The sequence below is a fragment of the Phyllostomus discolor genome, chromosome 2 (genome assembly GCF_004126475.2).
Source record: "Phyllostomus discolor isolate MPI-MPIP mPhyDis1 chromosome 2, mPhyDis1.pri.v3, whole genome shotgun sequence".
Taxonomy (NCBI): Eukaryota; Metazoa; Chordata; class Mammalia; order Chiroptera; family Phyllostomidae; genus Phyllostomus; species Phyllostomus discolor.
In genome coordinates this window covers 194,498,970-194,515,597 of record NC_040904.2, presented here as the reverse complement: position 1 = coordinate 194,515,597, position 16,628 = coordinate 194,498,970, and the positions used below count along the sequence as shown (strand labels likewise).

General features: G+C 40.5%; 1 protein-coding gene across 1 annotated transcript in view; it reads right to left on the bottom strand.

Annotated features, from left to right (window-relative positions):
- LOC114513903 overlaps positions 1 to 13,936 on the bottom strand; it is a 364,074-nt gene extending 350,138 nt beyond the window's left edge. Inside the window, 6 exon segments of the mRNA XM_036016964.1 lie at positions 397 to 711; positions 788 to 877; positions 3,434 to 3,751; positions 3,845 to 4,153; positions 8,248 to 8,562; positions 13,870 to 13,936. Of these exon segments, the coding sequence (XP_035872857.1) occupies positions 397 to 711; positions 788 to 877; positions 3,434 to 3,751; positions 3,845 to 4,153; positions 8,248 to 8,562; positions 13,870 to 13,936 (1,414 nt within the window).
- Positions 13,937 to 16,628: the final 2,692 nt, after the last annotated feature.

Below are 16,628 nucleotides of genomic sequence, written 5' to 3'. Positions count from 1 at the left end.
TGTCAGCCCAGTGAGATGTTTGTCAGACTTCTAATGTACAGAACTATAAAAATAATAAATCTGTGTTGTTTAAAACCCTATAGTAATCCATCACAGCATCAATAGGATCTCAAGATTTATCACCATAAACAACTAAAGAGTGAGCCCTGCTTTCAATGGAAACTCTATAAAAAATGGCTTTGTCAGGAGATATTGCTGAAAAGAAAGGACCAGAGCCCTAGGTGCTGCAGGAGGAAAGGAAAGCGCCAATTGCCATAACTGCTAGACAGACAAGTCCTGTGGAAGGAAGCTTCCTTATTTGATGGCCCTTTTTCAGCAATACCCGTCAGGGCTCAGACTGCCATCCTCGAGGGCCCCCATTTCCTCCCCAGCCCAAGGACAATGTGCAGTGCAGACCTGAGCAGATGACCCCAGCGTCCTCCTTGTGCCAGCAGTTGTGCTGTCCCCAGTCCCGGGAAGGGCACTCCCACAGGTGGGACTCCCTTCCTGTGCAGTTGATGTCATCCAGCCAGATCTGGCCTGATCCTGTGCCGAAGTGAGCAGACACTGTAGCATTGAGGGCTTCCCCACAGCCCAGCTGTCTGCACACCACCTGGGCATCGTTCAGGTCCCAGCTGTCATCACAGATGGTGCCCCAGGAGCCCTGGTGAAGGATCTCCACCCTGCCAGCACAGCGACTGCCTGCATCCACCAAGCGGAGCCTTGTGCTGTCTGAGGAGAGAGAGGCCAATGGGGCTTGTACACAGTGAAAAAGAGGAGGGTTTTCTGGTTCTGTGGGAGCCCTCACCTGAGCAGTTGGCAGCAATATCCTCTGAGAGTGCAGAGCTTGCTGGTGCAGACACTGAGTTGCTCTGGGGCAGCACCTGGGTCTGGTTTCCTACACAAACAGTCAGGGGGTTAGTAGGGTTGAAGAGCAGGAACTTGAATTTCATAATAACCTAGTGATGGGGTCTGAGATGAAAGCTGTATGTTAGGAGCAATGTTATAATACTAGAGTTCATCTTTATAGAGAGTTCTGCCTCTGACAATGTCAAAATTTCTTTTATTTTATAATTTTTGTTGTTGTTTAAGTACAGTTGTCTCCATTTTCCTCCTGCATGGGGAAATAAAGCCTCAAAACCTCTGACTGGAAAAACCTGTGTGGGTTGAGGTGGCAGGAAAAACTCCCAGCCTCTCAGGAGAGTTCCTTAGAGAGACCCACAGGGTCGTAGAACATACATAAACCTATCCATTCAGCAATCAGCACCAGAAGGGCCCAATTTGCTTGTGGGTAGCTTGTCAGTCAGAAAGAAGTGAATGAATGCTGGCTGAGAGCTGAGCAAGTGGCATTGTTCCCTCTCAGACTCCTCCCCCACAACACAGTGACATGGGTTGCCATATCCTGGTGAACACCTAAGGCTCCTCCCCTACTACATAACAGGTGTGCCGAGACAAAAAAAAAATCGGCCCAAGTGAAAGAACAGATCAAAGGTTCAGAAAAAGTACAACTAAGTAATGAAGAGATAGCCAACCTATCAGATGCGGAATTCAAAACACTAGAAATCAGGATGCTCACAGAATTGGTTGAGTATGGTCACAAAATAGGGAAAAAAATGAAGTCTATGAAAAGTGATATAAAAGAAAATGTACAGGGAACCAATAGGGAAGAGAAGGAAACTGGGACTCAAATCAGCAGTTTGGACTAGAAGTAAGAAGTAAACATTCAACCAGAACAGAATGAAGAAACAAGAATTCAACAAGTGAGGAGAGGCTTAGAAACCTCCAGGACAACTTTAAACACTCCAACATCCAAATCATAGTGGTGTTAGAGGAGAAGAGGAAGAGCAAGAAATGGAAAACTTATTTGAAAATATAATGGAGGAGAACTTCCTCAATCTGGCAAAGTATATAGACTTCCAGGAAATCCAGGAAGCTCAGAGAGTCCCAAAGAAGTTGGACCCAAGGAAGCACATACCAAGGCACATTATAATTACATTACCCAACCTTAAAGATAAGGAGAGAATCCCAAAAACAACAAGAGAAAAGGAGACAGTTACCTACAAAGGAGTGCCCATAAGACTGTCAGCTGATCTCTGAAAAGAAACCTTACAGGCAAGAAGGGGCTGGAAAGAACTATTCAAAGTCATGAAAGGCAAGGATCTACATCCAAGATTACTATATCCAGCAAAGTTCTCATTTAGAATGGAAGGGCAGATAAAGTGTTTCTCAGATAAGGTCAAGTTAAAGGAGTTCATCATCACCAAGCCATTATTACATGAAATGTTAAAGGGACTTATCTAAGGAAAAAAAGATTAAAAATATGGAAAGTAAAATGACAACAAACTCACAACTATCAACAACCAAACCTAGAAAAACAAAAACAAAAATGAACTAAGCAAACAACTAGAAGAACAAGAGATTCACAGAAATAGAGATCACATGGAGGGTTATCAGTGGAGAAGGGGAGTAGGGAATGGGGGAAAGGTACAAGGAATAAGAAGCATATGTGGTAGATACAAAACAGACAGGGAGAGGATAAGAATAGTATGGGAAATGGTGAGGCCAAAGAAATTATACTTATGGCCTATGTACATGAACTAAGGTGGGGGAATGCTGGTGAGAGGGGAGTGCAGGGCAGAAGGGAATAAATGGGAGAAAACAATGGGACAACTGTAATAACATAATCAATAAAATATATTAAAAAATGAAAAAATAAAATTAAAGACTTGACTTAACAAAGAATATCATATGATTAAGGGAGTAAATAAAAGGCCAAGGATCAAACATACAAAATCAGTATACATATTTGCACCAAAAATCATTGTCATGGTAATCTGTAGCATTATATTTGTAATAGTTAAGAATTGGAAACAACCGAAATCTACCATTAGTTGAATTGATCAATACTTGGTCATGTGACTATTTAATGGAATACTCTATAGCATGAAAAATGAATAAAATGCTACTTAAAGCAATAGTATGAATGAATTCCAAACATAACGTGGAGTCAAAGAAGTTAGACACATAAAAAGCATTTCATGATTTTTATGAAGTTCAAAAAATGACAAAGATATTCCATGGTAGTTAAAGTTAGAAAACGGCCTGGTTTGGAGAGGAGGGAGGGCAGAATGAATGGTGGGAGGGGGAGGTGACTACCTGGGTGCTTTTAATGTTCCCTTTATTAATCTGGGGTGGGGCACATGACTGAGGTGTACACTTATTATTTATACATTCCCTATGATCATACTTACATAAAATATTTATTTGAAAAATATTATTCCTCTTCACACCTCTTACTTTGACCAAAAACATGAATGAACATTGAGAACAACTGTATTTCTTATTTCTTTGAAATACTTCACTTTTGAGGGGAGCTTTTCCACACTTTCTGCTCTTAGAGACATTCCACTCAAGAAATAACCATAGTACCAGGTAGTCCTTCTCTTTGTCTTACCTGAACAGATCACTGAGGCTGTGTTCCCATGGGTACAGTCAGGAATGCCCAGGGCAGTCATTGGGCAATTCCATAGGAAGGGCTCAGTCCCTGAGCAGTGAAATTGGGCTTTCCAGATCTGGTCACCTCTTCTCACAAAGTAGGCTCCTTTTGGGGTAGAGATGGCAACTCCACAGCTGAGCTGACGACAGACCACATTGGCATTGGCCATGTTCCAGTGAGAGGCACAGAGCATTCTCCATCTTCCAGAAATATTCATCTCCACTTGTCCCTCACACCGAGAGTTGCCATTTTTCATGAGCCGCACTTCTGTGTATGCTGGTAGGAGAAAACAGGATTTTAGCAAAATCTCATGTTTTTCTTACCCCCAAAGAGTATGAAGGGAGGTTAAAGTCCTGCTGTGCATCTCACCTGAACAGACAACTTGAACAGCCCCACTGTGCTGGCAAGCACCTCCTGGACAGGGCACTCTGGGGCAGAGCTGGAGTGCACGCTCCTGCCCCTTACACTGGAACTTTTCAGCCCATGCCTGTCCATCTGACTCTCTGAAAGGCACATCCACCAGGACAGACACAGCTTTGCCACACTCTAGCTCTGCACAGATGACCTGAGCAGTGGGCCACGTAAAGTATGCATCAGACACTGGAATCCAGCCTCTTATAAAACGTACTTCTACTCGACCTGAGCAGCGTTCATCCCCTCCAACCAGACGCAAAAATCCTGAGATGGAAAAAACAGAAACCCAGTAAAGTGTTCATGATCCTGGCTTGAATTGGAAACATGTCATAGCTAATGGTATGAAGGTTTTACTTTTCTTGAGAGAGTGAGTTCTCAGAGGCAATATTGAAGATAGTTACGTTTGTTGATCACTTCCTACTGGGTTTTTCTTCCGAGACACAGGAATTACTTAGCAAATGCTAAGGAGTAAGAGTAATAGAGGTATTTCAATCTTATCTACATGCTAACTGTATATTCTTCTGCTACTTGGAGTCTTGAGATAAAAACCCATCATGCTGTGAAAAAGGAGAGGGAGAGGAAGGGAGCAGAGAGCAAACAAGCTATAATTTGGAGATTTCTAAACTGCAAAAGGTTTAGTATAGATGAAAGATATAAATATTTGTGGAACAAGTCTTTAACACATTTTATCACCCTGTGCCCTTCCCATCTACCACCTAACAATAATGCACTGAGAGAAAACATGAAATGTACATATCTCCTTTGAAAAACAGTTGATTGTAACAAAGACTCATTCTGGGGCACCCCTGCTGACATACATTGCTTCAGCATGTCACCTAATATGACCCTACATTTTCATACTGATTAAAGTTGTTCACTTCTGTGATGTGACAAATTCTCTTATTGGTCTGTGATTGGGAAGAAGAATTTAATATGTGTGCAAGACTGGTATTGCTAGTGAGAAGTGAAGTTGTAATAATTCAGTACTTCCATAGATGGCATCTGAAGTAAAATAGTATTGGGGCTCATGAAGGATAATCCCCAATTGTTTTGGGCTATTTATATATTTATGGGAAGGTAAGTGAATTTTCTGTACAAACGAGGGTGCAAGAAGAATCTGACTCACATGGGTATTCTCACTGAATTCTGACTGGCTTATCTGAGAAGAAAGAGTGAGTGAAATTTTCAGGGTAGGTGCTGGGCTTATAGTGAGAACTGTCCAGCTCTTTACCCTTTCATTGGAAACTGATCTTCCTGACCTGGCCTGAAAAACATCAGGACACATTTTCAAAAACCTGCCTAAGCAGAAGAAATGACAGAGGACAAGTAGTTTTTATAAAGAAATACTGAATTTAGAATTAATATGTTTAACCTAATACTACAGAAACCCCAAAGTACCAACATAACAAAAGTTGAAAGTAACAAAAAACCCCAAAATCTGAAATCTGTGTCTTGCACTGTAGTGAACTATGCTCACATATTGAGTCATAAATAGGAAGAGATATGGACATAGCTTTACTTGAATTAAAAAGGAGGGAGGCACCAAGCTCACACCAAGCAAAATATGGACTCTTTCAGTCTTAAGATTAAAGTTCAGCAAGCTTTAAAGGCTGTAAATAATACTGGGGATCCTCAAGCACTATGTTCTTATTTTAGCCAGAGAAGACAGAATCTGGGGAGGCTTTATCATGAGAGGGACTTGTTCAAAGTTGCAGAATTAGGGAATACTGTTGGCTCCGGACTTCACTTCCTCTGTGCCTGTTTTATGCTCTCAACACCAGCTCCACATCCCAGGTTAGTACAACATCTCATCTCCCTTCAGGCCCACTGGTAAGCATATATCATGGCCCACTCTCCTGGGTGATTCACCTCTACTCTTCTCTCCATTTTCCAAATTTAACTCATTTGCTAGAGAGATGTCAGCCTGAGTGACAAGAGGGATCTCAGGGGGCCAGGTCTTTAGGAAACTACTCTTTCTGCACCTGTGCCTGAGCCTAGGAGATCCCCAATTTTCTACATATCAGCTTCTGTTTAGGGTTCTTTTGGCCAGAGGAAATATTCCTTCTTGTTGTTATAGCTTTATTTTGTCTTGATTTTTATCTAGAGGGGCAAGGATGACCAGGCTGGGTATCATTACCTTTCTTCTAAGTCTCATTTTTATTATTTAGATTCTGACCAACCCTGTCTGCTCTGTCCTCCCTGTTGCTGTGACTCATCTGCCTCCAAACCAAGAATTCTCAAGGTTCTGATGGTCAGCCTCACCTATGCCTGTACCCTTCCAGCTCCTTATCCTTCAGTCCAGGATCCTACTATTCTGATTGAAACAGGGAACCATGTTGTCTGAGATGTGGGAAATGTCTCCATTTGTTGTGGTATTTGGCCATTCAGAGACCCAGAAAGATTCAAGTGTCTTTTTAAGACCAAACTTGCCCTTTGCCTTTGGGCTATGTGTTCCCCTATAAAGCCAGAGTGGTCAGCATGAACTTTCCATCAGGAAGCAGTAAAGAGCAAGGTGAATGGGACAGGGGAGGCCCAGAAATAGGCAAAAATGGAGTCTCTGGTTGGCAAATGATGAAAAGGGAGAGAGAAGGGAGGCTTCAAATGAGGCATCTCTAAACTCCCTGCACAGGTCTGATATTTAGATAGGAGAAGGTATTGAAAACAATATTGAGAGTCTATTTCATCTTATTTTATTCAAAATACAGACATCTTTGTAGAGTTTGCCATGTGTTGGGAACTTTGATAAGTAAATTAGAATAAAAGAATGTTCTTATCTTTTTAGGACTTTATTCCTAGTGGAGAATAAACAGGAGTACACAGGTTTAAGACCTCTACTAAGTGTATGAGAGACCTGGATAGCACAAAGAAAATGAAACTGCCTCATCAGAGGGATATTTGTATTAATCAACCTCACCCAAAGCTAAATGAAAATTATGGTCAGATATATCCCTGTCTGGTGTCCTGCTATATAGATATCCTGTGTCCTTAGGCAAGTTACTTAAAATTTCACCTCTGGGGTCCTGTTTTTATCACTCTGACCTTTTCCCTATGTCACTCTTGCGTCCACCTTACAACTCATTCTTCTCAATCCCTACAAGCAGCCACACAGAATTCACATGAAGTTACCCAGAGCCTTCTCTACACCGCCCCTGGACTCTTTGTGCTGCTCAGAGAACCCCATATGTGTCCTTTGGAAGATCCCATTGAAATTCTCACCACCCATAGCTACTGTGAACCCTTTCCCCTTTCTTCAAAAACTGTTTGTTCCCTTATTGCCATTCTTATCCAAGAAACCCCCAAATGCACTGAGCTGTCAATTAAAAACTATAAAATTCTTACATAAAAGACACAAATTAATACTTTATTACCTTTGCCATTGACTTGCCAGTGCAGGTGTCCCTCCAAAATTTGAGTTTACAGATGTTTTGAAAGAAAAAATTAAGAATCTTTTCATGTTACAATGAATTGAGAACCTATGATTCAAAGCATTTCATGGAAAGATCTCTGGTTCTACTGGCCAAAGACTACAAATACTTAGGCTTGAATTCGGAAAAGAGAATTGCGATTTGGCACAAAGCCAAAATCCCTCTCTGATTGGTTTAGTGGTATCCTCTGTGCCTCTATTCTTGCTAATCTAGTGCAAAACAGTGTCTTACATTATATACACAGAAACAGTTCCACCCAGGAAAGTACATCTTCATTCTTGACCCTCCCTCTCATAGGGTGGCTCACAAAGGGAATAAGTGTAGGGATTTGTAAAATCATTCTTACAAAAGTAAAATTTTAAAAAATCATGAAGATTGAATTTAATTGAGGTAATACTGAAATGAACTATTTTGTCACCAAAGAAGGAAAGAATAGCAACTGAGACAATAAGAAGAAAGTAGAGGAATCCTGTCATTCACAAGTGTTTTGTGCACTTGGGGATGATGGGTAGATGTGTCAGATTCTTTTGCCACTCATTTTCTATTGCTCCAGTAATCAGACACCAGCTTCCTTGGGACTTGCCATTCTCTCACCTGGTGGGCAATTCCCTGACCATACCTGAGCAAATGACTCCTTCATTCTCCCCATAATTGCATATAATGGCCCTCAGCCCTGGGAAGAGCACTTCCACACATGGGACTCCTTTTCTGTGCACTTCACACTGTCCTGCCAGATTCGTCCTAATCCTGCCCAGAAGTAAGTGGCCTTGAAGGCTTCTCCACAGCTAAGCAGTCAGCACAGGCACTGTGGAAGGAAGTTTCCTTCTCCTCTGGTCCTTTCAGCAACAACCCCACCCCCACCCCAGGGCTCAGACTCCCATCCTTGAATGCCCCCATCTCCTCCACAGACAATTGACATTGTGCAGCACAGACCTGAGCAGATGACCCCTGCATCCTGATTGTGCCAGCAGTTGTGTCGTCCCCAGCCCAAGGAAGGGCACTTCCATAGGTAGGACTCCCTTCCTGCGCAATTCACATCATCCAGCCAGATCCGGCCTGATCCTGCCCCGAAGTGAGCAGCAACTGTGGCATCGAGGGCTTCCCCGCAGCCTAGCTGTCTGCACACTACCTGAGCATCGTTCAGGTCCCATTTGTCGGAACAGATGGTGCCCCAGGAGCCCTGGTGAAGGATTTCCACTCTGCCGGCACAGCGACTGTTCCCGTTCACCAGGCGGAGCTGTCCACTGTCTGAGGAGAGAGAGACCAATGGAGAGTTTACACAGGGAAACAGAGAAGGGTTTTCTGGTCCTGTGGGACAAATTCAGCTGAGTAGCTGGGCTGCACGAGGATCACACCTAGGTCTGGCTCCCTACTGCAGTGATAAGGGAGTATTAGGATTAAAAAATAGAAATAGGGTTGAAAATTAGAAGAAAAAATACAGGAAAAATTAAGTGAAAATAATGTGGTGAGTAGTCTCAGATAGAAAATTGTTACATGGGTCCTGTCTGAAGTTAATCTTCTGACTTGTAGAGTTCTGCATAGTACCTGTAAAAGATATACAGGAAATGTTAGCATCCCTACTCTGAGCAGGCATATGAGTTCAGAGTCACTGTAGTGGGCTACCAGCTGGATGGATTTCTTTCTTTTTTTTAAAATATTTTTTTATTGCTGTTCAGTTACAGTTGTCCTGCCTTTTCCCCATTGCTCACCCCTTTTTTTCCCCTCCCTTACTCCCACAGTCAATCCTCCCCCATTGTCTGTGCCCATAAGTCCTCTATTTGTGTTTCTTTTCTTGCCCCTTCTCCTCCCACCCCCATTATTCCCCTCTTTCCTCCCCTTCTGTCATAGTCAGTTTGTCCTTTATTTCCAAGTCTCTGGTTATATTTTGCTCATTTGTTTGTTTTTTTGATTAGGTTCCACTTGTAGGTGAGATCATATGGTATTGGTCTTTTACTGCTGGCTTATTTCACACTTTGGTGCCAATGACCTGAGTACTAGAAGAATTAGATTAAAGAGAATGGAACGAGAAACTGGGGTGAACTACTCAGAAGTGTCAGGTAGCAGCCATCAATTCCATCCCAATCAGAATTGTTCTTCTTGGTATATAGTACTCAAGAACTGAAAAACTGACCATGAGACAGGCCATGGTTTCTCCCAGAACACTTCATTTACATTCTAGGCTTAAGACTCCAGATTTGAATACTTAGTTTCAAAAAAATGTACTTCTCTTTAGGTAGATTGAACATCCTTACATTAGTGTTGGGAACCTCCCTGCCTGGTATCAGAAGCTGTAACCCCCACCTAGGCTAAGGCTAAGGGAACACCCTTGGAACCGTAAGCCAGCAAGGAGACAAAAGCTTATCTCCCTGGCAGGAGTGCTGCTTCTGCTGCTTCATTCATAACTGAACCCCAAAGCTTGGTCGGTTAGCCAAAGACGGGTAAGATTCCCCAAGTGGGGAATGACCTGACAGGCACGATCACTTTGGGAGGCCCCCAAAAGAAGGACTTTGGGGGCTGCAGCAAAAGGGGGTGATGGACCCTTGCTCCTCGGCTTTGACATAGCCTGAGTTCTCATCTCTGGGAGAGAATCTCCTTATCTTTTGGTTGCCTTAGTTCCCGTGTTCCACCTAAGCCTGAAACAATGACAGGGTGGTGCAGCTCTGTGCTGAAAAGGGCGGATTCCCCCGGGTGATCAGGCCTAAGAAAGAACATGTAAATTACTGTGAAACCTCCTTTGTTTAGAATGCTCTCAGTTGAATGAGAAGGGTCCAGGGAGGAAGTTAGTTTGTTCCTCAAAGTCTTACAGCTCTTTGACCCTGACTCAAAATAGACTGGCAGAGTTCCTTGTTATCTATTGTTCCTTACTTCCTCGTAATGAGTACTGTACTTTACCTGAATTATTATGCAAAATAAGCCCAATAAAAGCAGGTTTGGACAGTAAATGGGCACGCTCCCCACTAGAGGGGGTGGCCATTTCGTCCCTACTTCTCCACAGAAACTAGTCTGTCTCTGTGCATGTTTTTTCTCGTGTGTTTTCATCGAGTCATCTGCAGCATTCCATGATCACTGCTGGCCGGTGACCCACGCATCACATTAGAGATAATGTCAGATGATATTGATTGGCATTGGCCAGACATTCCACTGGAAACCATAGAATGTTGCTTCTTTCTCTAAACTAATCTTCATGTCAAGAGTTGCTACTATTGAAAATATGAAGTTATTTGTTCTCTGCAGGAAAAATACCATGTATTTCTAACTTGATCATAGAGCAGAAACAGGTTATATTCCTGCTCTGAAAGTATTTGAACAGACAATTTTGACAGGTCCACTGTATTATTTTTCTCTGATTTTTACACATGAAGATGGGATGTAAAGAGAAGTTAAATAACGTCTATCAGTTTCCTCTAAGTAAGTGATGAGTAGAGACTAAAACCTAGAACTTTTGTTTCCATTAGGAATGGTCCTACTGGATACAAAAAAGGAGATGAGAAATGTTAAAAAAAAGTAAAGGTATTAGATATTGGTGGATACCGCACAGACTATACATGCTAAAATTCCAAATAATGGAGATAATTTCAGTGTTTGCTCTGCTGGCACAGCAACTGTCAGGCCTACAGCTTTTTTTTCCTCTATGGGAATTTTCCAATTCAGTGCATGGGCTAATAGCACAGAATCTGGGCTTAAGCAAGGCAGAGGACTCCTGTTGGGACAAAGAAGCCAGCATAATTTGGGGGTTACCTGGTACTGGAGTGGCAAAATTGGAGGCTTGCAGGCCACTCTCATACAACAGGTTTCCTACTCAAATATTTGCCAAGTATAAAAGCTGTGAAGGGCAGGAGGCCAAAGAGCTACGTCAAAAATTTTGGAAAGCAGAGTGGATATTCCCTCATTCTCTTGGGTGCTAAGCTACCAAAACATGCAGGCTTTCAACTGGAATCCCCATGACCCCATGCCATAGAAACAGGGAAAAATTGGAGGTAAATTGAGTGTTACCAAAACTGCAATTCAGACTTGTTCCAGCTCAGTTCTAGGTTGTATTTCAATATTAGGGTGATCAGCTCCCCTCCCCCACCTGTCTAGTAGAACAGAAGATGAATCCTTTCAGATGTTAGACAATATATCTTGAATAGCTTGTCTTTTTCATATATAATTTAGAGCATTCAATAAAAACTTACATGACACGTAAAGAGATGAGATCATTTGACAAATTAACAAAGTGGAAAAAAAGAGGAGACAAACACACACGAAAAAGATGGTGATGTTAGCAGATATGGATTTTAGCTATGATTCTACATATTTAAGAAAAAGAGGGGAGAGTAAAAAACAGGTAAAAAGGTGAACAAATAAAACAAAAAATTGTAAATATATATAAAAAGTCAATGTAACAATGCCAACTGGAAATAAAATGTCTAAAATTAAGAATTAAAAGAATAGGTTCTAAGAAGCTTAGATAGAACTTAAGACAGAATTAGTGAGTTAGAGAAGAGAAGGAGGATGAGGATGAGGAATGGAGAGACACACTCACACAGAGACAGAGACAAAGAGTGCCACAGCAGTAATATCTGAAGAGATAATGGCTGAGAATGTAAAAAATGGATGGAAAATATAACATACATATTCAAGAAGCTCAAAGGGCCCTAAGAAAGATATGAAAAGCCCCATGCCTAGTAAAGCTGCTAAAAATTGAAGAAAAAGAGAAGAATATGGAATAATAACAAAAGTGTCTAATACAAAGAAGGCAAAAAGAGGAGAGAAGAAGAAATACAAAGCAGGTGGGTCAATTAGAAGCAAATGGTAAACACTAACCCAACACTATCAGTAATTGCATTTAATGTAAATGGATTAGATACTTCAAGTAAAAGTCAATTTGGATAAAGCAACAAAATTCAAGTAAATGTTATATGCAAGATAACATAGATGAAGACAAAAAGTATAAAAGTAAATTAAAAAATGTATTTATATACTATGCAAATACTAACCATAATTCAAGTGGAGGAGCTATAGCAATAGCACAAAAAAGTAGAGTTCAAAGCAAGATACACTAGTTGAGTTAAAGAGAGAATTTTCCTGACTATAATGGGACAAGCCATTAATACAGATAAAAATCAAAATCAACCGTTATTAGCATGTGGCCAAAACCCAAGAAACTAGAAGCTTCAAGAAATATAACAAGGGAAGAGAAACAGTACTTCTGCTCTTGTTGGGAGGAGTAGAATTTTCCAAAGAAGAGAGACAAAGAATTCTGACTGGAGGGGCTTGAGATAAAAAGGAAAGATGGGTTAAGGGGAAGGGATAGAGAGGTGAGGCACATTGCAAAAGCAGCCAAAGACCAAGGCCCACACCTACAAGAGCCAGCTCTCCAGGCATGTGGCTAGATTATTTACATTTTAGGAGCTTGCATAAGATATTTGAGTCAGGGGCCTAATGGGAGCCAGTTTTCATGTAGGATCTGTGGGAACTATAAGAGAGAAAATTAAACATGGGATGTTGATAAGGACAGGATTCTTATCATGATAAAGACAAGCTCATGTACCCCAGTGGGGCAGGGCAAGGTTGACCAAGAGAGGAACATCTTGAAGTCTCTGAGGCTCCATTTCCCTTCTGCTTTCAATGCTAATATTAACTCACCCTTGATCACCTACATTTGGGGTCACTTTTCTGTGTTGCACAATAGGGCTCGAGGACCATCAGTCCAAGTGTTAGGAAGGGAAAACATCTCAGAGAGGAAGCCAAAATTCTGCCAAGAACCCAAAACTGGGAAAAAACTCGAGTAAAGCAGAAAAACATCAGAGCTGTGGGTTTGTGGGGAAGATTAAAAAAAAATAACTCAAAGTCAGGCTTAGGTTGCAGGTGTAAGGTTATCTGGGGGTGTAATTACAGTTCATGTTGGGAGAGCTTTCTTTACAGGCAGGGAGGTTTCCATCTCTGCCCTCATCATATACACATGCACATGTATCATCGCCACCACTACCACTTCCTCCACCAAGTTCAACTGTCTGGCATAGAGAGTGTGAGTTCTATGGATTCCTATCTAAAATGTTGATTTCTCTGGGAAGACATATTCTTGCTTTCATATTTCACCTTCACATACTCTTCAAACTTCCCCTTACCCATTTCTCTCTCTCCAACAAACTCATGCACATGTATGCACACACACAATCTAATGGCTAAAAGAGAAGAAATATCAAAATACCAGTTGAGAGAGACATAATGTAGAATAGAGGAAGAACAGATCAGAGACTCAGCCTGGGGTAAGACCCTCAGCCATAATCCATTGCAGGTGATTTGAGCTTTAGGTGTTGGAGAGGCATGAAACACAGATTTGGGTCAATCTGAGAACAAGGTTTACATCTCTGCAACATCTCCCATTTAAACTTGAGAAACAGAGTCCCCACAGGAAAAAAATCAACATCAACTGTCACTAAAGATTACATTTGGTGAAAACCAAATGGTCTGTAGGGAGCTGTTGTCTTTACAATTCCAAGGATCATCTTCCAAGACTGTTAGAGCTAATCCAGTATCACTGCTGATTTTAAGAAGTGAGGCTACACTTACCTTGAGCACTTGCTAGGACACTGAAGAGGAAAAAAGCAAGTCCTTGGAGAAAGCAGTGTCCGTTCATGGTCGTTTTGACCCTCATGTCTACAGGTAACAGTCTTAACTTTCTCAAACCATACAAGGAATCTTCCTGATCCTTAATGGGGGTTCCTACAGCAGGAAGGGGGTTATATAGTCCCATCACCTGACATCGCCATCTTCCAGCAGCCAATAGAAAACCTAGTTAACATCTTCACTGCCATTAGAGACTACATAAAAGGAAACTTTCTGGATTTCAAACACCAATTAGATGCTGAATCTTACATATCTCCTTATATGAGATACAAGGCTTTTTCATGTCAGGTGGTACTCTGACCCCCCCCCCCCCCCCAAATCTGATACAGTAAATCTATACTTAAAAAATACATGTGGCTTTCTTTTCTCCACCCCGTAGGTCTGGCTGAATGGCTGGCTCAGTGCAGCTGGTGAGATCAGTCAGCTGCACTGTTTCTGAGACAGTTCTACCACCCCATGGACCAAGTAAAAATTATTTTTGTTTAATTTTGTGTAGATCTTCAATGTCACATGTTGTGGGTACAAAGAAAGAAGAAGCATCTAACAGTAAGAACCAAAAGTAAAGTTAACAGAAAATTAGGATTTGAGAGATAAAAAAATTCTCAGGTATTTCAGGTTTCTTTGGATATAGGTAGAGGTGGGCAAAGGGAGTGCGCAACGGGGTTGGAAAGAGATTTTCTTAGGGCAATGGGTGCATGATGCAGTTGCAGATGATGTCTCATGGGTTTTATACTTGAAATCTGTATGATTTTGTGAACCAATGTCACCCCTATAAATTTCATTTAAGTAATTTTCAGGTAAATGAAAAAAATGTGAAACAGAGATCAAGGTGTCATGATTATTGACTGCATACCATGGGCTTTCCTCTCATTTCATTTCTGGTTGCTAAGTAAAAGCCTCATAAAGATACAGAGCTTTTGATGGCAGTAAGTATACAGTCTGTCTTTCATTTCTTTTTCTCACATCACAGAGAATTTATTGCCCCATGACTATCATAATCAGAACAGACACTTCCCTTAGGAATAATTCTAGTTTCATGGGACAAGGTGGTGCTACAGATTATGAATAGGTTACAAAATGAATCCCTATTTTACACTGTTGCAATTTGCACCTGACAATCCAGTCTCAGTAGTTAGAAAGTGCATGCCCTTCTACTCCTGGGTCCTCTTTTCCTCATCTCTGTTCCTATGCCTCCCCTTCTGTTCATTTTGATATAAACCAGTCAGTCCACTTCCACATTCTTTTAGGCCTCTTTGAATAAACAAATAAAGTGGCTTTCATGACAATGCTTAAAAATGGAATAAATTTTACACACATTTCTTCTCTCAGTCTTGTTTTCAACAACGTAAGTACTAGTGTTATCATTTTAAAAATAATATTAAGATATAATTGACATTTAACATTATGTAAATTTAAGGTGTACTATGTGTTGATTTTATACATTTATGTATTGCAAAAATAATCACCAGCATAGCATTAGCTTACACCTCTAGCATTACTTATTGTTTCTTTTTTTGTGGTGGAAAATTAAGATCTAGTTTCTTAGCAACTTTGGGTTTATAATACATTATTGTTGTCTATAATCAATCTGCTGTGTGTTAGATTTCCAGAATTTATTTTTCTACTGGTTGCAAGTTTGTATCTTTAAACATCTCCCCAATTCACTCACCTAGCTCCTGGTAACTACCATTCTACTTTCTGTTTTTAACTTGTTTTGTATTTCACATGTAAGTGATACCGTACAGCATTTGTCTTTTTCTGTCTGATGTATCTCACTCAACATAATGTCCACTTAGTATAATGTCATCCTACTTGTTGAATTTTGCTTTTGTTGCTTGTGCTGTTGATGTTATCTCCAAAAATTATTTATTGCTAAGACCAATGATAATGAGGTTGCCCTACACTTTCTTCTAGGGGTTTTAGGTGTGAGGTCTTATGTTAAAGTTTAAATTCATTTTGAGTTTATTTAAAATAGGGATCCAAATTCATTTTTTTTGTATGTGGTTATCCAATATTGCCAACATTTGTAGAAGAGACTATCCTTTCCCCCTTAAATGTTCTTGGCTTCCTTGTCAAATACTAGTTGAGTGTATATGTCAGGGTGTATTTCTGGGCTCCCTGTTCTGTTCCATTGGCCTCTGTGCCTATTTTTAGCCTCTATCATACCATTTAAATTACTACACCATTGGAATATATAAGTTTGGAATCAGGAAGTGTAATGCATCTGGCTTTGTTTTTTTCATAATTGCTTTGTTTATTCTGCATCTTTTATGGTTCTATATGAATTTTGGGAGTTTTTTGTGTTTATGGGAATAATGCCATTGGGTTTTTATTGGGATTGTGTTGATTCTATCAATGGCTTTGGGTAGTATGAACATTTTAACAATATTAATTCTTTTAATATATGAACATCAGATAATTCCACACTTGTGCTTTTTTGAAATTCTTTTCACAAAATTCTTTTCATGAAATTCTTATAGTTTTATTGTATAGATATTTAACTCCTTGGTAAATTTACTCATATTTGATGGCTTTTTAATGCTATTTTGAATGTGATAGTTTCATTTCTTTTTCAGATGTTGGTGTGTAGAAATACAGTTGATATCTGTATGTTGATTTTTATATCCTGCACTTGTTGATTAGTTCCAGTAGTTTTTTTTTTGGTTGATTCTTTAGGTTTTTCTGTATATAAGATTATATCA